The 26,169-nt window shown below is 40.3% G+C and overlaps 2 protein-coding genes across 2 annotated transcripts in view; both read right to left on the reverse strand.

Annotated features, from left to right (window-relative positions):
• Positions 1–1,194: 1,194 nt before the first annotated feature.
• Positions 1,195–12,303, reverse strand: safb (scaffold attachment factor B). The gene is made up of 21 exons (XM_037698117.1): positions 12,030–12,303; positions 11,657–11,756; positions 11,093–11,157; positions 10,820–11,008; positions 10,666–10,725; positions 10,537–10,570; positions 9,388–9,772; positions 9,002–9,045; positions 8,825–8,931; positions 8,544–8,693; positions 7,258–7,316; positions 7,036–7,073; positions 6,850–6,935; positions 6,562–6,704; positions 6,320–6,416; positions 5,890–6,086; positions 5,611–5,776; positions 5,377–5,441; positions 5,204–5,262; positions 2,003–2,057; positions 1,195–1,918 (listed from the first exon to the last, which is right to left on the reverse strand). The coding sequence occupies exons 1-21, from the start codon at positions 12,180–12,182 to the stop codon at positions 1,801–1,803; spliced, it is 2,370 nt and encodes a 789-aa protein (XP_037554045.1). The 5' UTR covers positions 12,183–12,303; the 3' UTR covers positions 1,195–1,800.
• A 4,435-nt stretch (positions 12,304–16,738) lies between these two features.
• malt2 (MALT paracaspase 2) overlaps positions 16,739–26,169 on the reverse strand; it is an 11,138-nt gene continuing 1,707 nt past the window's right edge. Inside the window, exons 3-16 of the mRNA XM_037674674.1 lie at positions 24,904–25,034; positions 24,580–24,736; positions 24,314–24,498; positions 22,491–22,587; positions 22,283–22,333; positions 21,999–22,091; positions 21,709–21,912; positions 21,416–21,593; positions 21,239–21,313; positions 21,030–21,157; positions 20,727–20,876; positions 20,436–20,593; positions 17,313–17,450; positions 16,739–17,176 (exon numbers count right to left, since the gene is read on the reverse strand). Of these exons, the coding sequence (XP_037530602.1) occupies positions 16,739–17,176; positions 17,313–17,450; positions 20,436–20,593; positions 20,727–20,876; positions 21,030–21,157; positions 21,239–21,313; positions 21,416–21,593; positions 21,709–21,912; positions 21,999–22,091; positions 22,283–22,333; positions 22,491–22,587; positions 24,314–24,498; positions 24,580–24,736; positions 24,904–25,034 (2,183 nt within the window). The remainder of the gene's footprint in view (positions 17,177–17,312; positions 17,451–20,435; positions 20,594–20,726; positions 20,877–21,029; positions 21,158–21,238; positions 21,314–21,415; positions 21,594–21,708; positions 21,913–21,998; positions 22,092–22,282; positions 22,334–22,490; positions 22,588–24,313; positions 24,499–24,579; positions 24,737–24,903; positions 25,035–26,169) is intronic.

Raw genomic sequence — 26,169 nt, forward strand, 5'->3', positions numbered from 1 at the left:
TAAAAAATAATGGCAAGACAACCAGGTTTTGTGGAACTTTACTCTTTCCAATTGTAATCAGGTGAAATCTCGATTCAAAACGTTTCTTACATTCATTTATTTGTGAGCGTTCATTTGTTTTACCTTCACTCATTTAAAACTGGACCAGCTGCTGTAAGGTTTAAATCTGTCAATACTTCACTTATATTTTACATTGTTCCTAAAGAGACAGATAATCTCATTCCCATTTACTTTTCTGCATATTTTCCCCTAAATTAGCAGCATTTGAATCTGTCGACAGTTTTCAGAACAGTTCATAATGAAAACTACAAAACACTGGTAACTGTACTGGTTTCTGGAACACTTCAATATTGGTTTTGACTCATCCCTAGATTAGACTTATTATAAACTACAGCTGAATAAACTGCTAGATAGTTTTAAAAGGAAAAGTTGTTCTCGATCAGCTGACAACCGTTTGTTGCCAACTTTTAGGATAACTTCAGGTTAGACCTTTCCTTACATAAATATTCCACCTGGTGTTATATTTTAGCAACAGTACAGTAGTCCCTCGCTACTTCGTGGTTAATTTGTTGCAGATTTGCTCTATCACGGTTTTTCAAAAAAAGATTGGACATGACACACAATTGGCTGATTGAATGATGAGTCACATGATCAGCATGGATTTTCATTTAAAATAAATTAGCACCACGAAGTGGATGTGGCCAAGAGCGACAGAAATTATGACATTCTGTGCTTTTATATCATTTAGAAACATTGTTTACAATAAGAGTGTGGAAATGGTTTAAAATGCCGTAATAAATATAAACTAAAATAAAACTACTTGTACTATTTCTATTTTGCGGTTTTTCACATATCGCGGGGTTTTAAACGAGGAACTACTGTATAGTTACTTTTTCACGGCAACAGCTGTTTAGATGTGGCAGTGGTCTGTTAAATAATATACTAGATAAATACTTTCAAGTTACCATATTTATAGAAAAAACTGTTAATTCAATGGACGTTCTTCACATAAAAAGGCATTTCAGAATAGATTTAATCTCACACTTAATTTCTAAAATTTCACTGGAAATGGAGACAAATATTTGGCGTGCATCATTTATAGTGTATTTCTTTCAAAAAGACAAATTGAAGTAAACGGCAGGTTAATTAGGCTTATTATAACAAAGTGTAAGAACTTGGCATCAGTACCTGAACTGAAAATTGAAGAAACTTTTATTTAACTTCACGCAGTCCTTTTACAAGACGCCAGCTGTTCTGAGCTGAACATGTTTAAAATAAGCAAACACTGTCAACTGAAGAATCATCATCAAAACGCTCTTCAAAAAAATAAAAACACACGACTTCGCGTACAGTACAGTTTAGAATTAATCGTTCACAAGATCTAACAAGTTTTGAAAACCAAAAAAAGATTTTGATTTAAAATAATTTTCATCTTCTGCAAACATCACATAAGACTTCAGGAAAAGGACACTAAAGGAGATTCTTAACAGAATAAACGAAGCGAAAGCTCCTTTAATGAGAACAGAAACTTTGTAAAAAAAAGTTTCTGACACGAGGAGGAGATACAGGAAGCAGACGGATGCTGAGCTTAGTTACATCTGAATATAGCAGAGCTGAGAAAACAGAAGATTCGAAGAAGGCAAAACAAAATGACAAATACCACTAAAAAAAAAGACTACTATATCACAAGATGAAAAATATATACTGAAGTATTGTGACCAAAAAAATAAAAGGTACAAAAAGAGTTGAGTCTAATCCATGAATTAACGACCACCTGAAACGGTCCCAATATCCCACAGATCAATAGCGTCGACCGAAGGCTCCCCCCTGCATCCCACTGCCCTGCATCATCTGGCTCTGTCTGTTCAGAGTTCCAGACACAGACTGAGATGCTCCTGCGTTCATGTAGCCTCCACGGCTGCAGGACAGAAAACTGTCATTAGACCGCAGCTCTTGTGTTAAGATAAATGTAAAAATCAGACCTAACTCATGACTGACTTACCCCGCCATTCCTCCTCGCCCAACGTGGCTCGGTCCTGGGAGACTTCCATCTCTACCTAGAATTTAAAAGAAAACATCAGGCATACTGGCCACAATCACAATTCCCTGGTACAGGTGTATTTGCCAATATCTTGAGTGATCATTGTGTGATAGCGGCTTCGAGAGATATTAAACTTCCACCTACTAAGCCCAAATTAATTCAAAAAAGGGATATGAAACATTTTTGTGAACAGTCATTCCTCTGGGATCTGTCCCTCTTTGACTGGCATCGTATTCTGTTAACTGATGACGTGAACTCTGCTTGGGACTATTTCCATAATAATTTCATTTATTTCCTGAACAAACATGCTCCTTTTCGTCAGTTCAGAACAAAGGGACGAGACAGCCCCTGGTTTACTCCAGAGCTAGCTGACCTCCTGCACAGGAGAGATCATCTTTGGGCCGCAGCGAGAAAATCTGACTCAGACACTGATTGGTTGAGTTTTCGACAGATGAGGAATAAATGCACAACTGCTGTCAAAGCAGCAACACACAACTATTTCTTATCTCAGACCTCCAAAAATCTAAATGACCCTAACAGATTCTGGAAAACCATCAAATCTCTCTCAGGCACCCCCCAATCATCTGACCTCCCATCACAACTTCTCGTTAACTCTGTTTCTGTGTCAAATAAGCACGAGATCCTGAACTGTTTCAACAAACATTTTGTTGCTTCTATTTCATTATAAGACACAGTTACTAATGGAAGATCAGCCACTTCACTTAATAACCAAACTTCTACAAATCAAATCCCTCCTACAAGTCAATCCTCAGTTAATCACAGCTTCTCTTTTTCTCCATTCTCAGTCAGTGAGGTCAATAAACTGTTAAAAGATCTTGACCCTAAAAAATCTGCAGGTCCAGATGAACTTCCACCTTATTTCTTAAGGCTGGCTGCTCATATCATCACAGTCCCTGTGACCCACATCTTCAATCTCTCCATAAGACAAAACTCCATCCCAGACACTTGGAAAACAGCCTTTGTTCTTCCTTTGCTGAAGGGAGGTGACCCCACCTCACTGAACAACTATCGACCAATCTCTAAACTCTGCATTTTAGCCAAGGTTCTAGAAAAACTGATAAACTCTCAAATCAAAAATTACCTGGACTCATTTATAACAGCTTACCTCCACATCAATCTGGTTTCAGGAAACAACACAGCACAACCACTGCTTCACTGAAGGTTCTTAATGACGTTGTTGAAGCACTGGATGCTAAAGATTATTGTGCTGCACTTTTCTTAGACCTGTCTAAAGCTTTTGATACTGTGGATCATAACATCTTGTGTCATAAACTCTCAGAAATTGGTTTCTCAGAACACACCATTGGTTGGTTCTCTAACTATCTTTCAGACCGGAGGCAATGTGTTCAACATAATGGTACTTCCTCCAGTTATTTAACAGTCAACAATGGTGTACCACAAGGCTCAGTCTTAGGACCCACACTCTTTACAATCTACATACGTAATGTAGGTAAAAACATCCCTAATGCATCCATACATTTCTATGCTGACGACACAGTTTTTTATTGTCGAGCTAAAACTGTTGCTAAGGCTTTCCAGCTTTTGAAATCTGCATTCAACATCATCCAGACTGATTTGTTTTGCCTCAAACTTGTCCTAAATGCCGACAAAACCAAAGGGATGCTTTTTTCAAATAGGAAGTTGGTCCCAGCAGTTCTTCCTCCGATTTTATCCTCAAATGGTGTCCCCATTGAGTTTGTTGATTCCTATAAATATTTGGGTATCTTGGTGGACTCACATCTCTTTTAAGCTCCATGTGTAAAACTTGTTAAAGAAACTGAAAGTTAAACTGGGTTTCTTTTTCAGAAACAGATCCTGTCTAACCCTGAATGCTAGAAAACGCCTTGTATCTGTGACTTTCCTTCCCTCCATTGATTTTGGTGATATTATTTAAATGAATGCTTCTACAAGAACCCTGCAGATGTTGGATGCTGTCTATCATGGTGAACTAAGATTCATAACTGGCTGTGATTATCGTACCCACCATTGCACCCTGTATTCACTGGTTAACTGGACACCATTAACTTCACGCAGACTCTCTCACGGGTACATTTTCATCTTTAAATCACTTCTTGGTCTGCTGCCTTCATACATCTCCTCCTACATCTCTCTGCGTGAGTGCAGCTACGGAGTGCGCTCTCAGGACGTTATTACCTGCAGTGTTCCCTCAATGAGGACTGAACTAGGCAAAAGGATCTTCTCCTACTCTGCTCCTGTTTCCTGGAATATCTTACAAAAAGATTTGAAGCTCTTGACCTTGACCTCTCTAAGTGGCTTTAAGAATCTGTTGGACACCTGGCAGGGTCCAATGCAGACATGTTCCTGTTTTTAGTTTTCTACATTCGCCTTAGAATCTAGCTGTTTTTTTGTTACCTTTTTCTTTTAGCCATCCTAATTGTTATAATAATAATAATAATAAAATAATAAAAACTGTAGTATGACTTTTTATAACTGTTTATTGTTGTTGCTGTTGTCCATTGTTGTCGTCATTCTTTGTTGAAATCAGGTCTCTCTTGTAAATGAGTCCTCGAGGCTCAATGGGATTACCTGTCTAAATAAAGGTTGAATGAATGAAAAATCACAGTACTTACAGCCATTTGCTGCCACAGTGGATAAAACTAGGGGTGGGAATCTTTAAGCATCTCAAATTTAATTACAATTCATAAAGCTGCGATGGGATTAGAAAACAATTTAGAAACTTTAGCGACTACTGCATCTTTTACATAAATACAATTATATATTTTATGTTGAATAAAGAATTCACAAGACAAACCAATTATGAATGACAGGCTGCTGACCAACAACTAGCATAGATGCTAACCTAATATTGACAATTCAATGCTAATGGTGTTAGCATTGTTTGCCACTGAAAATTTAAACGCATTTTTAAGTCATTACTAAAACCAGTTATTTTATAACTTATTATTTATGTTGGATTAAAAAAAAATAATAAAAGCTGTGAAAACGCAGCTTTACTGCAACCTGCTTTTACTACAAGAATCAAAGAAAACTATGACAGATTTCACACTGACCCCTTTGTAATTATCTTCCGTTTAGGGTAAAATGCTCAAATTCAGTGTTTATTTTTTATTTAATTACTTTAACTTAACACACACATCAGCATAGCAGATGTATGGATACCTTGCCATTGCCTGTCTCCATCCACCTTCCGCCCTGAATCCCAGTCACGGCCACCCTCCCTTAAAAAAAAAACACACAAAAAAAACACCGATATATATTTTTACATTCTTTTAGAAAATTTAGATTCAAGATTTATATGACAGATGCTGGTCTCTGGTCTGTGTGAAACTCACCTTGTATTCATGCGCTTTTCGTAGCCTCCGCCCCAGGAGTCTCTGCCATGTCTGTCTGAAAAGTGCTGCAAGAAGAGATGAGAAACTTTTATTTAATGTTGTTGTGTGGCTCTAAATGAAGCTCAGCGAGCTGCATAACGCTTACTTTGCTACGGTTGTGTAAAAACACAACTTTTGTTTCTTGTCAAATGTATATTTTTTAATGTTATCCTCAAGAGAATCCTGGTGTCTTACCTGTCCATCTCTGTCAGCACCTATCCCCCGAGCATTGTCCCGTCTGTCCATAGACATGTCGTCTTGGAACCGGCCCCGGTCCCTGTGATCAAAGTCCTGACGACCAAAGTCTGAGCGGCCATAACGGTCATCCATAGACATTCTCTTATCAGGCCAATCATCTTTCCTTTAAAAAAATGGAAATTCATCTGGTGAGCTTGCTCATAAACAAAACTGACGTTTCAGTAATAAATCAAACACCAGTCATCAGTGCCAGGCAGTTGTCATTGTACTGTATACCTTCCATCCATGTCGTACGGCCTCTTCATTGGGCGCCTGTCCTGCTCGTAGCGCAGCTGGTCCTGCTGCCTCCTCAACTCGTCTCGCTCCCTGAGGATTCTTTCCTGTTCACGCCGCCTCTCATACTCTATACGCATCCTCTCACGCTCCAGGAACTGACGCTCTATACGGTCGGCCTCAAGACGCTGCTTCTCAACCTGCCAACAAAATCTCTCACTGTAACCATCAATGTGGATGAGAACTTCTTTTAATTACAGCTGGGATAACAAAAAAATCAAATAAAACCCTGAAAACGTTCCTGCAAGTTTAATAGTTATTGACAATAAAGCTCAACTATTTGGAAGGAATGAAACGAAACGTTGGCTGTATAAAAACAAAAATAAATGTGATGTCAGTAATAGTCAGCTAAAAGAAAGTCACATGACTTTACCTCCAACCAGCGTCTGTTATGCATCAGGTGCTTCCTTTCTTCTCGTTCCCGGAACAGACGAATTCGCTCCCGCTCTGAACGGTCACGATTGCGGTCTCTGAATGAAGACAAAAAATAATCTTTATGTACAAACGTCTTTAGCTCTCATACATTATTCTTCATTAATAGCAGAGCTGTGATAAAAGATATTAGTAGTTTCTGTAGCATTCAGTTCTCTGTAGGATTTGTGTCTCGCTCCTTACGGGAATCTGCGTCGCTCAGCCTCTCTGAGGTCTCTCTCTCGTTGTCGCTGTCTCTCCCGCTCTCTCTGCTCCTTGATTTGGTCAAATGTCAGGATGTCCTTCCTCTCTTTACTGGAGGAGGCACGATCTCGACTCTTTGTGCTCTGAAGAAACAAACGAGAAGCGTTAAAGACCGCAAGTCCAAAAATGTGAAAATCTGTAAAGATTTTTTTTAACTGGACCCAACAATAAGAGAAAGTTTCATCCGTCTTCTCATATGAAGCACTCATCAGGTGAATGTTTTCTTACCCTGTCCCTGCTTTTGCTTTTGGTTTTGACGCTGATAACAGGCTCTCCCTTGGACTTATCCATGACAACAGTCCTTTCATCTCGCTCTATCAAACAAGGGATAAAAAACTTTTAGTAACAAAATGTTTACTTTAAAACAAAGTTTACTTAAAGGTTTTTGTTGTTGAGCTTGAACATTCTTATCACCTTTTCCTTCTCCTTCAGTCTTATCTTTCCCATCAGACCTGCAGAAATGTACAAGAAAAAAAAAACATTAACATCACATTTAACAACACAACAGATTCATCAGAATGTGTTTTTGAGACAGGACGTAGCGGTTTTAAACCAACCAAGACACTAACGAGCCATACTACAAAACATATACACGGCTGTATGTCTTGAATTAAGCGATCCAGCAGACGATCTTACTTGGAGTCAGTGGAGTGCCTCCTGTCAGACATCTTTTTCCCAGCAGGCTCATTTTTAGCCTGAAATCATGAGAAGAACAAGTTGACTTCAAACTACTAAAGGTAACACTTTAAATTAATTTTCAAGTAAATCAAAATTACAGAGACTAGGAATTTCACTAATTAAAACAAACAAAAAAAAAAAAGAACTTTGTGCTGTGTTGACCACTTCACACTGATCTGGTGTGAAGAGACAAGGAACCAAAAATCACCAAGATGCTAAAAATAAAAGCACTTTGAGAAAAGTGGTAAATATGGTTAGCAGTAGGAATGCGCGATATAAACGGTACACGGTAGAAACAATAGACATTTAGCCTATGATAGAGATCTATATTGTACCGGCTAACCGCAGTAACACTGTGTCTGATGTAAAATCAGTTTTGTCAGATTTAATAGTTACGTTTTTTGAGTTGAAAACTGCATAAGTGGTGTTAAAGTCTTTTCTTCGAGAGCTAAGTAGCGAAGCTACAAGCTAACTATGACCAGGTAGCCGTACTGTTGCCATATTCAGACGCATGCACAAAACGCTGTGTTCCGTCAAAAGCCCCCCTCGAAAGTTAAAGTAAGCGTTGATCAACTTTAGAGAAACCTGCTCTCTGATCTGTAAAAGAACGCTGTGTTGTGTGATTTTACTGCGAGACCCTCTGGTCAGAGTCACAGAGGAAACTGGTCACCATTTTGTGTCAGCTCTCCTTAAGGCGGAAGGAGACGCCCACTAGAGGGTTGGAGGGTGAAGTGTTTCAGCGAGCACTTGCTGCTCTGTTGCTGTTCATTTCTTAAGTGAGAATACTGGAAACTGTTAAGAGTTAACAACATTTATTTTGTTTAAAACATATTTTTGGTTAAAACTACATTTGATATCTTTTGCACTGTTTTGCACTACAATGAATAAGCCTAATACTTGCTCTCTGGACCTAGTAGTGGAATTTTCTTAACAGATTATTTTGTGGTATAGCAGTTTTCAAAATAAATGATGGCAAAAGAACACCCTATGCTTTAAAAAAAAATCCTATTGCAAGTTTTATACAAAAAACATATTGTGATATATATCGTTATCGCCACCCTTCACAATGCATATCGTGATATGAATTTTTATGCCATATCGCACATCCCTAGCTAGCAGTTAAAATTCAATCCATCAGGTGGGCAAAACTTTACATTTGATAAAATTAGACCTCGTTTTGAGTGCTGAACGTATATCAGAAACATTAACTAATGGTTGCACTACAATCATCTTCCAGAACTCACCTGCTCCACAGAGATCATCTTGCCGTGCAGCTCGGTCCTGTGGAGGTGGTCGATACAGTGAGTGGCCTCCTCTGTGGTCGACATTGTGACAAAGCCATAGCAGCGAGACCCGGGGCTCTTGGCATTAGTCACCACCTTAACGCCACAAACCTGCAGGAAGCATAAAAATGAACAAAACCTTTTTAAAAACACTTTTTGCACTAAGAATTTTTTTTTAAATCAAAAATTAATAAGCAATTAGAGCTAGAGATGTTTGTAAGGAACAAATTGTCTGGACTCACCTTGCCATGCTTGCTGAACAGAGCCTTCAGATCAGCTGCTCTGGTAGTCGAGGACAGACCACTAACCCACAGATTCCTGCTGCTTGTTGCAGCACCACTTCCAGCGGCTGCACAAAAGAAAAACAAATAAGCAAACTACACAAAATACGGTGACTACAACAACAGAAAGTTCATTACCCTTTTCATCCGTTGACTCGGTCTTGTCATCCTTTTCTTCAGAGCTAAAATCAAAATGAAAAATCATTGTGAATAACACAAACAAGAGCATCTGGGGCCACCTAAAATTAGAAGTTTACACTTTTAAAGTATTAAACTTTACTCTCGGTGATCAACTCATCATGGTCCACAGTGGAGTGGGGTAATTGATAGAATTCTACCATCTTACTACCCCATTATATTACTTTTTAAGGGATAATAAAGTGAGTGTAAGTAATGACAAACCATCACATATCCACAGAACATTCTTTTACCTCCAAGTAGCATCCATATTTTGCTAAGACAAAGAGGCCAATGCAACAAGAGATAACCATTTTGGTTTCTAAAATACACAGAAAGCAACAAACCTCTTTTTCTGATCATCGCCCTCTACAGAAGAGGACTCTTTCAGCGTTGAGGTTGAATCCGGAGCAGCGCTATCTTCTGTCTTCTTATCCTCCTCCCCCTTCATAGACCCCTTTTCTGAATCAACAGTTTCACTCGTGTCACCCTGTTCGCTTACACTAACAGCCTGCGAGCTTTTGTTTTCAGAGTCAAATGTCTCTTCAGGGACGTTCTGCTCGTCCCCGTCCTCGTTCCGTACAACAGATGCATCGTCGTCCGGCTTGGCACCAGTGGTGGACACAGCGCCTTTCCCTCCCGAGGTGGCAGCTTGGTCTTCTTCAGGGCTCGTCCCGTGGTGATCTTCTTTAAGTGGCTCAGATAAACATGACCCGGCTACTTTGTCAATTTCTACGGATTTAACAGGAATAGAATGGCACAGAGTTTAATCACTTCTGAAACACATCAATGGTTAACGAGGAACTGGCAAGGCCTGGTTTAGGAACGTCATGACCACTGGCTTGTACTTTTAAAACTATGTATTGAAAAGGTCAGGTTGAACCCTAACAAAGAGACAGGAAAAGAACCCAAAGGGTGGAGGGCAACCAAACAACTACAGGGGCTTTTGCTTATTTCTCAAGCAGAACCGCTTCACTCTAGTCACCTGATCCAAACAATACTAATGGAGTATTGCTGAAGAGAGCCACAAAACCAGCCATGCAGCCGTGGAGACAAACTGCAATCCATCTTCTTTAGGCCTTGCAAATTTTCAACGTCCATTTTTATTGACCATAACTTCAGCTCAGGTCCAACAGTTTCAAGTGATAGTTGCAGATAAATCCAGGGGGATCTTCTTTGTCTTGATCTTCATGTGGCAACCTAGATTACAATCACCAGCAATGGCTCAATCATCCCTGACCATGGAGTGTGATTGCTGACAAAGTGCATCAAACTGTTAACCACAAATGTGTTAACACTTTATAACACAAGCTGTTTTTCAGCATACATTTAAAAATGTAGATTATGTTTTATTGGTTAACAAGATTTCAACACATGGACAGCAATCCCCTTTGGGCTTCCAGTCTCTCCTCTTGATTGTAACTAAATTGTCTGCATTTCCAAGCTAATCACTTAAAAAAAAAAAAAAGTTTCTGATAAACCTCATTCTACAGTACCTGCTTGTCCTTTTCCATCACCAGCATCTGGATCCTTTAAAAAGAACACATGGAAGCAAAAATTAACATTTAAAGAATATAATTTTCTGCTCAAATGCTCATATCAGTTATATTTGTTTGCAAACATACCGCATTGGATGATGAGCATGTCACATCTTCATCCCCTTCAACAGTCTCACTTTGTTCTAACTGTTAAAATATTCAGAGTAATATTAGGACATGGTATGTTATATGTTTATTATTAAAGCACTTCAATAGTCAATTTGAGAGTCAAGTTTCTCACTTCTAGAGCCTTATCCTCGTCTTCAGGCTCTAAAGTCTTTAAGTCAGCTTCTTCTGTTTTGTCAAAATTATCTTCATCCTCCAAGTTATCATCAGCTGGAATCCCACTGTCATTCTCGGTCTCATCCAGAACATTCATGTCAAGGATGTCCATGTCCTGCATGTTCTCAGGCTCATCCAAAAGGTCATCCTAATGAGGAAATCAAATTTCACACATTAACCATAATATCGGAGCAAAACTTGTGTATGAATATACAAATGTTGTCAAACTTACATGTTCATCCCGGGAATCCTCCTCCACGGTGCCATCCTCTGTTTCATCATTTTCCTGTCTGGAATCTACAGAAAATGGGTTTATTTTAGATCCAATTCTATAGCTATTCTACAGGTAGCAATGAAAATTGAACTGCTTGCCATTTGAACTCTGACATAAACACCTTCCATATGAAAAAAAAACTGGGAAGGACACTGATGCACAATCAACACATTATGTTAAAATGTAGTTAGAAACTTAACTGTGTATAAAAAAAATGTTGTGTACTCTTATTACCTATTTTATATACATATTTTACCTATCGGATGACAAATCTCATTTAGAAACAACTCGAAATTAAAGTAAATCAACAACTTTTTTAAGAGCAGACCTGATATTCTTCATGATACTGGTCATAATGTAGAGGTGTTGACGTTATGGATATTACATGCGCGCGAGAATCAAAGATCATGTGCCATTTTTTTTTTTTTACCAGCACGTGACTTTGCAGCTCCGTTTAGTTCAGTGAACTTTGATGTACGTTCACATTGGCTACTTGGCTGATGTGCACCGTCACCATTTTACCTTTAGCCGCTCCTCGTTTGGGTGTAAGGTTGGCCTTTTTGGGGGTCGACTCCGGAAGGACAACGATCTCGTCTGGATTACCCCCCTCGTCCTCAATCGCCTGTTAATGAACAAAGACACAAATAAATAAATAAACAAAACGCCATTACTGCAGGATATCGCACACAAATCCAAACGATTTGAATCAGATGAAGTTATATGACGCAGACGCTAGCGACCCCATTGCACTGAGCTAAAATGACCGCGGATGCTAACCATTAGCCTTACGCATTGAACAAGCCTCATAAGTTTTGTTTTTACGTTTCAGCATGCTTTGCTAGGCTTTTTAATCCCTAACATTGTTTCAAAAACGTTAATATAATGGCGGATAGACCTTTTTCAGACGCTCAGACAGGACGCTTTTGATGCCAGTCGTGTCGAGGTTTCGTTTCTTCAACTCGGCCTTCAGATCGATAACTCGCAGCTCCGACAGTTTGCGAACCTCTGCTCCTTCCGGAAGTTCCACGTCTGCAGATGGGTTTGCCATAGTTCTGCTTGCAAATATTTCTTAATGTAAAAAAAAATAACACTTTGGTTTATATGTGCGAAATGTAGCGATTTGCGCTGCACCACGAATGGAAACAGCACACTTCCAAAAAGGACTGCAAAATGGCGGACGTGTGGCGGGGCAAAGTAACGTAAAGGCGCATGCGCACTTCGATGTTAGTGCAGATAGTTTTTTTTAGGCAGGCCGTTGTATCAAATAATTAAACCACACCCTCAGAAACCCATTACATGTATTTCCTCAGTTACTACAATCTTAATTTATTATATTCATTCACTCAACCTTTATTTGTCCAGGTTAGTCACTGAGTCACGAGGACTCATTTTCAAGGGAGAACTGTTTTAGACAGATAACATATAAAGTACAGACAACAAGTCAACAAAAATCAAATACCGGTAAAAGAAGTTATGAACAGTCAAATCAAGATGTCATATAAAACGAGATGAAATCCTAAAAACAAGAACATATTTGCTTTGATATTTATATTGACATTATCAAATGTTTAAAATCCCTTAAAGAAATCAAAATCGATAGCTTCAGATCTTTTTCCAAGTTCATTATAATTCGCATCAGAGTCAGAGATTCTTTATTGTCGTTTGCACCCACATGTGGTGGAGCGAAATTATGTACACAGGGTCCTATTTACATCCAACAATAAATGTAAAAGAAAAACAATGATAACATCTAAGATATGAACTAAGAAAAACATCAACTAAATATACACTAAGCATTAATAGTGTAAAAACAATATGTCGAACAGCAGCACAAACATGAGCATGAGTCTGTGTGAGCAGATGAGCACACATGAACACATCAACATGAAACAGATCAGCAGCAACATGATGTGATTCTTCACAGTGATTGTTCTGGTTAGAGATTCATGAGTCTAATAGCCTAAGGGTAGAAGCTGTTCCTCAGTCTAGTGGTTCTACACTTAATGCTCCTCAACCTCCTGCCTGAGGGGAGTGGGGCAAAAAGTGTGTGAGCTGGGTGAGTGGGGTCCTTCATGATGCAGGTGGCCCTTTTCCTACATCTGGTGGTGTAGATGTCTGTGATGGTGGGGAGGCTGACTCCAACAGACTTCTGTGCAGCCTTCACCACTCTCTGCAAAGCTTTTCTTTCTGCAGCTGTGCAGCAACACGTTGATGCTGAAGCACAAGATGCTCTCCACTGCACACCTGTAGATGGAGGTGAGGACTGAGCTTTCCAGACCAGCTCGCCTCAGCCGTCTGAGGAAGTAGAGTCTCTGATGAGCTTTCTTGATCAGGCTGGTGGTGTTGTTGCCCCAGCTGAGGTTGTCATTCAGGTGCACACCCAAGTACTTGTAGCTGGAGACCACTTCCACTGCAGATCCTCTTATGTTCAGGGGGGTGTAGGTGTGTTTGGGGTGTAGCTGCCTTTTGATGACAGCTGATTCTGGTTTCCTCAACATTCTCATCCTCCTTGATCTCAGTGCGGCATTTGACACTATTTCTCATAGTATCCTCCTGAACAGACTAGCATCCATTGGCATCAGTCATACTCTACCTGCTTGGTTTAATTCATATATCTCAGGCCACACTCAGTTTATTCAATTTAAAACCCATTCCTCAAATTTGTTTCCCGTTGCTGCAGGTGTGCCCCAGGGTTCTATATTAGAGCCCCTTTTATTTATTATTTATATGCTCCCTCTTGGCCACATATTCCGCAAACATAATGTCAATTTTCACTGTATTGCAGATGACACCCAGCTCTACATTTCTTCAAAACCCAATTCATCTCTTCCACCTACTTCCCTATCAGAATGTCTTATGGAAATTAGATAATGGTTTTCCTCAAATTTTCTTAAACTCAACAGTAAGAAAACAGAAGTTTTACTTGTTGGCACAGTCTCCACTTTAACCAAATCTCAGAGTTTTTCCATCAATATTGACAACTCCCATGTTCATCCTTCCCCTCAGGTAAAGAGTCTGGGTGTCATACTTGATAATACGCTTTCATTTCAATCTCATATTAATTCTATCACCCGGTCTGCATACATTCTTTTACGTGCATGCATTCATTTACGTAACATTAACCGACTTCGTCCCTTTCTTACTCCTCATGCTGCTGCCATCCTTGTCCATAGCCTTATCACCTCCAGGATCGATTATTGCAACTCTCTTCTTTTTGTTATCCCGAATAAGACTCTCCATAAACTCAAACTCCTCCAGAACTCTGCAGCTCGGGTCATAACTTGTACCCCATTCAGAGAACACATCACCCCGATTCTGCAGCAGCTTCACTGGTTGCCCATCTAAGCTAGAATACATTTTAAAATTTTAACTCTCACGTTCAAGTGCATCCATAACCTTGCCCCTCCTTACCTGTGTGATCTGCTTCACATCTTCACTGCTTCCCGTTCCCTCAGATCTTCATCTGCCACTCATTTTATTGTTCCTTCTGCCCATCTCGTCACCATGGGGAACAGAGCCTTCAGTCGCTGTGCTCCTCAGCTCTGGAACTCCCTCACTCCTGTCATCAGGATCACAGACTCTCTTCCCTCTTTTAAATCACAACTGAAAACACACCTGTTCAAACAGGCATATTCTCTATAACTCTGTTTTAAGTGTTGTTTTATCATGACTTATTTTAATTATTTGTTGATTCTGTTTTTATTAATTGCTGATTTTAATTGTTTTTGTAAGGTGACCTTAGGTTTTTGAAAGGTGCCCTGAAATAAAATGTATTATTATTATTATTATTTGTTCCTTCTGAAGTCAACAATCATCTCCTTTGTCTTCTTCACATTGATGTGAAGGTTATTCTCTTTACACCAGCTCTCCAGGTGTTCCACTTCCTGCCTGTAGTTGGACTCATCGTTGTTTGTGATGCATCCCACCACCGCTGTATCATCTGCAAACTTTACAATTTGACAGCCTGTATGGGTAGGTGTAATCATACGTGAGCAGAGTAAACAGGAGGGGGCTTAACACACATCCCTGAGGAGAGCCAGTGCTGAGGGTTATGGTGGAGGAGAAGTTGTGGATCCTCACTAACTGTGGTCTGTTTGTTAAAAAGTCTAGTACCCAGTTGCAGATGGAGGGGCTTAGTCCTAGTGTGAATAGTTTGTCCATCAGGGTTTGGGGGATCATGGTGTTGAAGGAAGATGTGAAGTCCACAAAGAGCATACGGACGTAAGAGTCCTTTTGCTCCAGGTGGTTGAGCGCAGTGTGGACCACAGAGGAGATGGCATCCTCTGTTGATCGGTTCTCGCGGTATGCATACTGATGAGAGTCCTCGTTGATGTTGATGGTTGTTTTGATGTGGGTCATGACCAGTTTTTCGAAGCATTTTGCGACTATCGAGGTGAGGGCCACTGGCCGTTAGTCATTCAGACCAGTCACTGTAGAGCTTTTTGGGACTGGGATGATGGTGGCAGTCTTCAGGGAGATGGGAACTGTCTCCAGGGTAAGTGAGGTGTTAAAGATGTCGGCCAGCACCTCGCAGAGCTGATCGGCTTCGGCACACGTGGTACATGAGGTGGAACGAAATTATGTACTCGGGGTCCCAGTGACACCCAAAAACAGCCAAAATATAAAGCATAAAAAGAAACAGAATATAAAATAAACACTTTTGTAAGGTGTCCCAGGTTACGGGAGCAGATTAGGAAAGGCCTTTTTGCAGAGTTCAGTTCGCACTGAGGAGACGCTGCAGGTAATGAATCCCTGAGAGCGCACGCTGTACATATAACATTATTAGTAGTCTTCTTAATCAAAATAATTCTTATTAGTGATGAATGTTTGAGATATCTGAAATGTTTACTACAAACAGGATAAATGGCACTTTTCTGCTGAAAAGTTAATCTTGACTAGGAAGTATTTATTTATGTGTATGTGCCTTGAATATCCTCATAAACTAATATAAATTAAACTGACTTGCCAAAGTATATGGCAACAACAGAGTAAGAAATACAATGCAGGAAATCAGGAAATACATTAATAAAAATATTTAAAGTTACAAAAGCTCAACACACAACACACGTCTATTACTTCTCTGTTCATTCACAGTTTCATCATTTAACATTATAAAAATACACATCAATACAAACTTGTTTATAAAAAAATGCACAGTTAAGACGAAAATGACACCAGCCAAATAAACTGCATAGTCGTGTGCTCCTATTACTGAAATTTACACTTTCGTCTTTGGACATAAATTATTTTTCCATTCAACCTTTATTCATACAGGTTAGTCTCATTGAGTCATGAGGACTCAGTTTCAAGAGACCTGTTTTAGACAAACCACCGATAAGGTACATACAGCAATAAACGGCCATAAAATGCATGTACTGTCAAATAAAAAGTAAATAAAAGTAGTAATATAAAACAAAATAAAATAAAGCTACATTATGAAATGGTAAAATACTAAAAACAGGAACATGTCTGCATTGATTTTTGCATTGAACTTAACAATTGTTTAAAAGCCCTTACAGAGGTCAAAGTCAACCACTCCAGATCTTTATGCAAGATGTTCCAGGGAATTATAGATAATTTATCACTGTCACTGCATCACAATGCTTAGAAGGAATGAAAATTGTACATGTCACTGAATTTGTAGTTAGCATCATTCATTTGGCTGTAGGGAAGACTTTTGCTGGCTACAAGACGTTGTGGGGCACTGAATTTTTCTGGACAGTCTGTCTCTTCTGGTACATTGGCACTTCTGGATGAAATGAGAACATCAGCATTAGAAACTTTGCTGCAAGTTTGGGCATAGTCTGGCCATGTGTTTGAGGCAGAAGCAACAGAGGCGAATTCCTCAACAAAAGAGGAGCTCCCAGGATAGTTGCAGGAGCTGACGCTGGAGTAAGTTGAGGAGTTTCGAGAAGGCCGTGGCTCGTGGAGATTGAGTTTGGACACCAAAGGTTTTCCCACGGTTACTGGTAGCCTTTCTTCTACCTCTTCGTCCATGTTGGCGTAGGTGTACTGAAGGCAGACTGTGAATGTGAGCTCCCTCTGTAAAATTAATCAAAGTCAGTTTTAAATAAAGGAGGACTTTATAAATTATTCCCATTTGATACAAATACAGTATTTTTTTTTTTCTGATTTCTCTGAGGATAAAATATTGAAAAGACAAAAACAAGAGTCTGACTCTGAGTCTCTGCAGGCTGCGGAGGCGTGTGTAAAGACTTGGGACGTCTGGTGAAGGAAGTTCTTCCTTAATCAACAGTAAACAGCCAGCTTCAAGCAGAGTCTCCTGGTTACTCGTTTTCAGATCAACATCCACGTCCTGTGAAAAGAATATGAAAACAGAGTCAAGTCTAAATCTAAGTAAAATCTCATAACTGATTAGTGAGGACAATGATGAGTCCAGCTACAGGCAGGAGGTGGAACACCTGGAGAGCTGGTGCAAAGAGAATAACCTTCACATCAATGTGAAGAAGACAAAGGAGATGACTGTGGACTTCAGAAGAAACAAAAACATCTACACCCCCCTGAACATAAGAGGATCTGCGGTGGAAGTGGTCTCCAGCTACAAGTACTTGGGTGTACACATGAATGACAACCTAAGCTGGAGCAACAACACCACCAGCCTGATCAAGAAAGTTCATCAGAGACTCTACTTCCTCAGACGGCTGAGGCGAGCTGGTCTGGGAAGCTCAGTCCTCACCTCCTTCTACAGGTGTGCAGTGGAGAGCAGCCTCCAGCATCAACGTGTGGCATGGAGGCTGCACAGCTGCAGAAAGAAAAGCTTTGCAGAGTGGTGAAGGCTGCACAGAAGTCTGTCAGAGTCAGCCTCCCCACCATCACAGACATCTACACCTCTAGATGTAGGAAGAGGGCTACCTGCATCATGAAGGACCTCACTCACCCAGCACACACACTTTTTGCCCCACTCCCCTCAGGAAGGAGGTTAATGAGCATTAAGTGTAGAACCACTAGACTGAGGAACAGCTTCTACCCTGAGGCTGTTAGACTCATGAATCTCTAACCAGAATAATTACTGTGAAAAAATCACATCATGTTGCTGCTGATCTGTTTCATGTTGCTGCTGATCTGTTTCAATGTTGATGTGTTCATGCGTGCTCGTCTGCTCACACAGACTCATGTTCATGTTTGTGTTGATGTTCAATGTTTTTATGTTATGAGTGCTTAGTGTATATTTAGTTGATGTTTTTCTTAGTTCATATCTTAGATGTTATCATTGTTTTTCTTTTACATTTTATTGTTGGATGTAACTGGGACCCTGTGTACATAATTTCGCTCCAGCACATGTACCACATGATGTGCGAATGACAATAAAGAAACTCTGACTCTGAAGCTGAAATCATGAAAATGTCACTTAATATGTAATAAAAATAAAGAAAATTAAGCAAAGTGAAGTATGGAGAATTGAAAGAAAATTGGCAGAGGACAAGCTGGGACAAAATTGTCCAGCTGACAAAACCGGATTTTGAAACCTAACTTCAGTGCAGTGTGTACCAAACTATTTAGGTTTTGACCCATGAAATAGCAAAGACTTGAACCTAACTATTGCTGGTTAAAGTGCACAAACATCGCTTATGAGCCATTACACAAGAAAACAATGACACCCTAATCACACCTAGGGACAATTTAAGTTACCAAACAGCCTAACATGCATGTTTTTGGTCTGTGGGAGGAAATCGGGAGTCCCCGGAGAAAACCCACACATGCAGAGAGAACATGCAAACTCCACCCAGAAGGGTCCCCAGCTGGGTTTTGAGCTGTTAACCTGCTCGTTGAGAGGCAGCTCTCCCAACTGCTCCATCGTACCGCCCTGCCCTATTATCATTTATATTAAAACTTTATTTGATTTCTAGAAATTATCTTAAGACCCCACTGTTGTTTTTTTTTTAACACAGGTTGGGGTCCAAATCACAACTTTAGTAACTACAACTTTAGAGGTTAGAGGAGACCTTAAAATATTTTTATGTCAATATTTAAACCTTTCCACTGGCACAGCAATCGTTGACTGACTGATTTAATTGCTCTAGAATTGCGCCGCTCAGGGTAGCTGCATGTTGGAGCATCTCTGTTACTTTCATACTGAGATTTTGCTTTTGAAAACTTTAATTCCTGTTTTTCTGGAAGTAAATCACTGTTTTTTGGAGGATTGTTTCCTCTGTATCAGATGCTGTGCAGCTGGAAGGATTTTTACTGAAACTTTCTTACTTTTGAACATTTGTTATCATGCGTAACCATGGCAACAAGGTGCTTTTTTAAATAAAAAAATTAAAAAAAAGCAGCAAGAAGCAGCTGATTAACATCTCAAAAGTTCAAATAATATCTCAGCTACAGCCCCAAATCTCAAATGAGTTGAAAAGGAGGCTCTGTGCATGCATTCCCGTCTACCTGCCAACTGAGATTAAGTGCCTGACCATTGAGATCCTAAGATCGCCTAAGGAGATCCTGGAACTGCCAAGAAACATGGCTCGTGACAGCAGAAGGACCGGGATCGTCCTCTGGCACCTGCAGCTGGCTGTCTGCAGCAACGAGGAGCTCGGCAGGCTGCTGGGAGGAGTGGCCATCGTTCTGGAAGGAGTTCTTCCTAGCATTCATGTGGTCCTGCAGTTCGGGGAAACTGAAGGTCAGTCGAGTCTGGGTGGACGGATCGGACAGCACCTGCGGCCAGTTTCTTTGGATCCGCTGTGGGACGGACCTTTACAAGAGATCCTTTCTGCCTACAGCCATCAGTATCTATCTTAATGAAATGAGGATAATGAGTTACAACAACATTTAATTTCCTATTGGGATTAATAAAGTATTATTGAACTGAAATGTATTAAATTGAATTGTCATCCCTTATTCTTGTCTTGGTTGAATATACATTATAAAAATTTGGTGTCATGACAACAAATTCAGGAGTTGCTGTTTGAAGTAAGACAGAAAGTCCCAAAGTCAGAAACGTGGAGTAAACGACCACATAACATCGTGAGGCAGCTGTGGTTAAGTGGTTAGAGCAGTCGACCTCCAATGAAAGAGTTGGGGGTTCAATTCCACCAGCAGTCGCATGGTGAAGTGTCCTTGGGCAAGAAACGGAACCCTTCATTGCCTCTAATGTGTGTTCCATCGATGTATGAATGTGATAAAGCTCTGATTAATCTTTGTAGAGATCTAGTAGAGTGCTGTATGAATGGGTAACTGAGGACACAGACTGTGCTGTAAAGAACTTTGAGTATGTTAATAAGATAGAAAGGTGCTAGATAAGCACAGTTCGTTTACCATTTACCACATGGGATAATAGCTAACTCACCACTGGGAAGTCAGTCAGCTGAGCAGAACAGGAAACTATCTCTTTGGGCTTCTCGAGTGTCCGAGTGTAAATGACCATAACGTTGGAGAATTCTGCTGCAAAGCCCAGCTGTACCTTCACCCCACAGTCAAACTGAATGCAGCGGCTCTCTGGCAGAACTGTGAAGGGAGGCATTTGAATTAAAAATGAAAAAAAAAAAAACAAATGTTAAAGAGATAAATAAACTGATCCACAAATAAAATAAGTAAGTTTCACTAAGTTTAATCCTTTACGATAATTTTAGAAGAGTACCGTGAGATACAGCCCACTGCAGGTTTCGAGCTGAATAAGAGGCAGAACAGTCAGAAGTCTGAATCTGGTCAGTGAGGGCACGTCGTTCTGACAGATTGCTACGCAGCTCAAGAGCCTGCCTCCCCCTTGTGATCGCACAACGACCCATATCTGGAAAACATAAAGAGCATTTTAGCTACAACAGGTATGAATAACGTAAAAGAGTTGCTCGTCTGGCATAACAGCCATGGACGAGATTTAAAAAAGAGAGCTGGATGTGACCCGAACCGCAATCTTTTGTTGCACTGCGTGTCTGCGCTCTACCTTCACCGACTCTGTCGAGCATGACGGTGACCTTCTCATCTTCACACACTCGCTGTTTAAGGAAGTTTATGAAGATGCCGTTTGACACGTCGTCTCTCTTGACCTCGTACGCTTTGGCGTCAACACATCTAAACACGAAACAATTCCACTCGAATGGCACGTTTAAAATCAACACGAGGAGCAGAACGACAGCTGAAGGAGCAACTCACGTGGCATAACCAAACACAATATTTGCTGTGACTTTGAGTGGTCCGGGCTGTACAATGACATCATCGTTTGGGTTTCTGAAAAAAAAAAATATATATATATATATATATATTTTTTTGTTTGTTTGTTTGTTTGTTTAATATGCGCTGCAGAATTATTTCCTTAAAACAAAAACTTACCTTTTGCGGCACATATCCAACAGGAAGACATTGAGCCCAGTTTCTTTTTCCTGCATCTTGGTCAGTATATTCTGTACACATAAGCAGTGCTCTGAAGTGTAGGACGCTGGAGCATCAATGGGAACCATAAAACTGTTGCCGTAGTTCTCGTACCCATGACCAGCAAAATATAGCAGACCTGCAGAAGCATTGACAAAACTTAAAGAACAAAATGCAAAGCCTTTACCTATTCTTCTAGACTTGAGATATGTGCTACGACTTGGACGTCTGAAGGGACACAGACGGATTCTAACCATAAACTCCCTTGTCGAGCAGCAGCAGGAACTCGGTCACAGCACTGTGCATCTCCTGCCAGTTGAGGTCGAGCAGGGACACCACCTTGAAGTCCATTTGTCTGAGAAGGTTGGTCAACTCGTGGACGTCAGAAATGGGCGCACACAGCTGAGTGTGGTGGTGGTAGTTCATGTTGCCCATTAGGAGAGCAACTTTGTCCGTAGCTGTGCAGAGTACAAAGATAGAACTGTAGAACTCACTCATTTTAAATGGAAAATACAAATTTCTTTATCACTTGCTTAAAAATTACCATAGACTTTATTGGCAGCTGAGGGTGGATCAACCATCTGTTGCATTGGATGTATGCCTGGTCCAAAGGTTGACCTGTGGACTTCCTGCAATTCTGCCCAAACCAAATGAAACAGTTATCATCTAAAAGAAGAAAAGTACTGCGCAGACTCAACCGACTGAACAACGTTAAAGGTTCAAACATAAATTGCAGAACAAACTGTGCTGTAAAAACAAAAAAGGAAGAAGCAGGGGAACTATAATAGTGCTTTAATTTCTCCATTTCCTCTTGAAACGCCACAATACCTGAACCACGATCGACTTCTACCCAGGTGGCGTCTGTGACTGAACTTGGGCCTGCATGAGCGTGTAAAAAATAAACAGTTAGTTGTTGCACAGCATCGCAATTCTACAATTTGAGATTTACGCAGTATTGTTGTGATTTCATTAGCATAAACTCTTTTGTTTCCTGTCTTTACATTTAACAATGAGAACTAAAGTCAGTGGGTCTCACCGATGGAGACTGTTGCGTTGTCACTCCACGCCTCGTGGTACAAGTTGAAAACCTTGCATCTGTACTGTCCTCTGTGCTCTGTGGTCACACACTGAATCTAGAAAGCAACAACATTTAGTAAACTGGTACAGAAACAACGAAGAGCGATTTTATAATCCAATGTTTTGATTCAAATGTATTTAAGTGTACACTGGTTCCACCTAACATTTGTTCACTGGGATGTCAAACTTGTTTTTGGTTTTTGTTTGTAAGAAAAAGAACATGAATCCCAGTCGGGGGCCTTTCTGGGTGTAGTTTGCATGTTCTCTCCATGCTGCGTAGGTTTTCTCCAGGTACTCCGGTTTCCTCCCACAGACCAAACACATTCATGTTAGGCTGATTGGTAACTCTAAATTGTCCCTAGGTGAGAGAGAGTGAGAGTGAGAGTGAGAGAGTGAGAGTGAGAGAGTGAGAGTGAGAGAGAGAGAGAGTGAGAGAGTGAGAGAGTGAGAGTGAGAGTGAGAGAGAGTGAGAGTGAGAGAGAGCGAGAGAGAGCGAGAGAGAGCGAGAGAGAGCGAGAGAGAGAGAGAGAGAGAGAGAGAGAGAGAGAGAGAGAGAGAGAGAGAGAGAATGGTTGTCTCGTTTGTCTCTATGTGTCCCTGTGATGGAGTACAGAACTGTCCAGGGTGTCTCCCGCCTGTTGCACAGTGACTGCTGTGCTGGATATGGACACCAATGACCCCCGTGACCCAGAAAGGAAGAAATGGGTAAAGAAAATGGATGGATGGATGGATACATAGTGACAACTGTTAATTCAACGTTTAAATGTAACAAAATGTAGGATTTATATATTTGCACATAAGACATGCACAACAATGTGGGGAAATACTGGAGCATGTTTTATTTTCCACAAAACTGACATCTCTTAAAAATTTTCCAGGATGCTTGGATTGAAAAAGTCCTTTTCTTTTCGTGTCATGTAACATAATTTTAGCCTAGATCGATTTTCATGCCCATCCTGAAACATGAACTTTTCTGAAAACATTCAGATGTTCATTTACTTGTGTTCTTTGGATAATCTTGTTTCACCTGTCACAGTAATCTGGACAAAATTCTGACCGATATGCCAGCTAAAGAAGCTACTGATCTGGTAGGCATTGATCGTAACGAACAGGATATTGGTGGGAAAAATGTCATTTAAGTCTTTCTGGAAAACCGACAGCATCATCAGGGTGTTCAGACCAGGGCTGAGGAATAAAGTCAGCAAACATTCACACATTAGTGGTCAAACAATACTATAAATCCATCTGTCCATTATCTTTATCCACTTCTTCCTTTCTGGACCAATGGTGCCCATATCCAGCTGTCTCTGAGTAAGAGGTGGGGGACATCCTGGACAGGTCTCCAGTCCATCACAGGGACACACAGAAACAAACGAGACAACCATTCACTCTCTCACTCACACCTAGGGACAATTTAGAGTTACCAATCAGTCTAACATGCATGCTTTTGGTCTGCGGGAGGAAACTGGAGTACTCGGAGAAAACCCACGCATGCACGGAGAGAACATGCAAACTCCACCCAAAATGGAGCCCGGGCTGGAATTTGATCCGACTACCTTGTCGCTGAGAGGTGGCAGCTCTACCAACTGCGCCACCGTGCCGCCCTAATTAACTAATTAATGCGGAAGTTTGGTCAAAACTGAACGACACGCAAATAAATTTTAGCAACCATCCATTTATATATTTTATTTATATTATTAAATAATTGGAGAAAAAAAAATCTGCTTTTACAAGTTTAAATTTGATCTGGTTGTCAGATAAAAACACACGTTTGTGACTTACTTTGAGTATACATGTCTTTTCTTGGGGTAGGAGAACTTTGTTGTGGTACCATTCGTACTGAGCAGGGGGGTTGGCCTCAGCTTTACACCTCAGGACCAGAGTATCTCCTTCAGAAGCTGCTTGGGACTGAGGCTGTTCGATGACACTCAGTCCGCTCACTGAGCCTGGAAACAGACTGCTGCAGTCTGCGAACGTGAGGATCCATCATTAGATCATCAGGTGAACGGGAAGCAGAGAAAAACACAGGGAGCGGGCGGGACAGATACCTGCACTGGAACCTGTAGATTGGACCAAGCGAACATGAGCCCAATGGGAGAAGAGACACTTTTCTCCATGGTTGATCCTGCAGATGTAGTGACCCTGATGGGTTGGACTCAGAGGACACAGAACCAGCTCCGGTGAAGTCCCTGTTTCATTTACCATCTGAAATAGAAATGTGTTTAACATATAATTAAGAGTTTTATTATCCCGCTGTCATAAAGATCATAAACATTAGGAAATTACAGATTTACTCAAAAATGTATATAAATACTTTCATGGTTTGGTAAAAATAGAATCTGTTATAATTTCATGAAAAATGTAGGACTGACCTCCTCTTTGCCTCTGAACCACTGATAGCCGAGTCCAGGGGGTCCAGAAGCCCTGCAGCTCAGGACCACCCTGCTCCCCGGTGAGGCCTGCAAGGACTGTGGGTGCGTGGTGATCCGGATCAGCTCCGACACTGAACAACAAACACAAGGACACGAAGGCGTCAGAGTTCAAGCACTTCTCTACAGACAAGTAAAAACCTATCAAAAGAGCAACAACTTGTGTTTTTATGACCTCAACTGTGACAACTAAAATACATTTGACAAATTAAAAAAGTGGAAGATTAAAAACTTTTAAGATCATAAGAGAAGCTCCAAGGAATTGTTATTGTAGATTTTATTAACTACATATGTTAATATAAGTCAAAATACAAATAAAGATTGTGAAGTGCTGGGTACTATATTATCATTTAAAACTTCCCTCATAAAAAACCTAAATAAACACCTTTTCACATAAATTATTATTTTAACAGCTTTAAGAGCTTCGTTTAGGCCAATAAGTAAAAAAGCATAAGCTAGAGGTATGAAGTTTTTATCTTTTTTTTTATTTTTTATTTACTTTTAATCAGATTTTTTTTTTCAGACAAAGTCACTTTATGTTTTACTGAAATCAAAAATTAATATCTATGTAAATATCGAATGACATTCAGAACTACCTCCAGCACTATGATTATATGAAGTGAATCTGGCCATGGATATTCTCAGCAGTGACATATTTTCCAAGAAGTGGGAAAAGTTAGTTGGAAAAAAAATAATTTTTTGATTCAGTTCTTGTGTTTTATATCGATTTCACTCTTTTGTTTCAGACAGTGGTTAGCGCTGTTGCTTCACAGCAAGAAGGTCCTGGGTTCAATCCCCGGTTGGACTTGGGGTCCTTCTGTGTGGAGTTTGCATGCTCTTCTCGTGCTTGTGTGGGTTTTCTCTGGGTACTCCGGTTTCCTCCCACAGACCAAAAACATGCATGTTAGGCTGCCTGCAGGCCCAGGCCGCACTTGCAAAAGAGATCTGTGATCTCAATGGGATTTGCCTGGTTAAATAAAGGTTAATAAATGAAATAAAAATTTGCAGCAGACATGTGCAGCCAGGTGTGAATAAATAGTTTGGTTCTACAATTTTAAATTTCCTCTTCATGACAACTGTACTAGCAAAGGGCTTTTTGAAAATTTCTATTAAAATGTTATGAAACCTTTGAGATAAGAATCATTAAAAGGAACAACAATCTGAGTACAAGTGAAATGATGAACTGTCTTAAAAAAAAAAAAAAAAAAA

The sequence above is a fragment of the Nematolebias whitei genome, chromosome 3, assembly GCF_014905685.2.
Source record: "Nematolebias whitei isolate Nwh7 chromosome 3, NemWhi1, whole genome shotgun sequence".
NCBI lineage: Eukaryota > Metazoa > Chordata > Actinopteri > Cyprinodontiformes > Rivulidae > Nematolebias > Nematolebias whitei.

Coding starts and splice junctions, on each gene's coding strand:
- safb (XM_037698117.1), bottom strand. CDS start 12,182: ATGGCAAACCCATCTGCAGACGTGGAACTTCCGGAAGGAGCAGAGGTT. Junction 11,009..11,092: donor AGGATTCCCGGGATGAACAT/GTAAGTTTGACA, acceptor TTTCCTCATTAG/GATGACCTTTTGGATGAGCC. Junction 8,694..8,824: donor TGTTCAGCAAGCATGGCAAG/GTGAGTCCAGAC, acceptor TGCTTCCTGCAG/GTTTGTGGCGTTAAGGTGGT.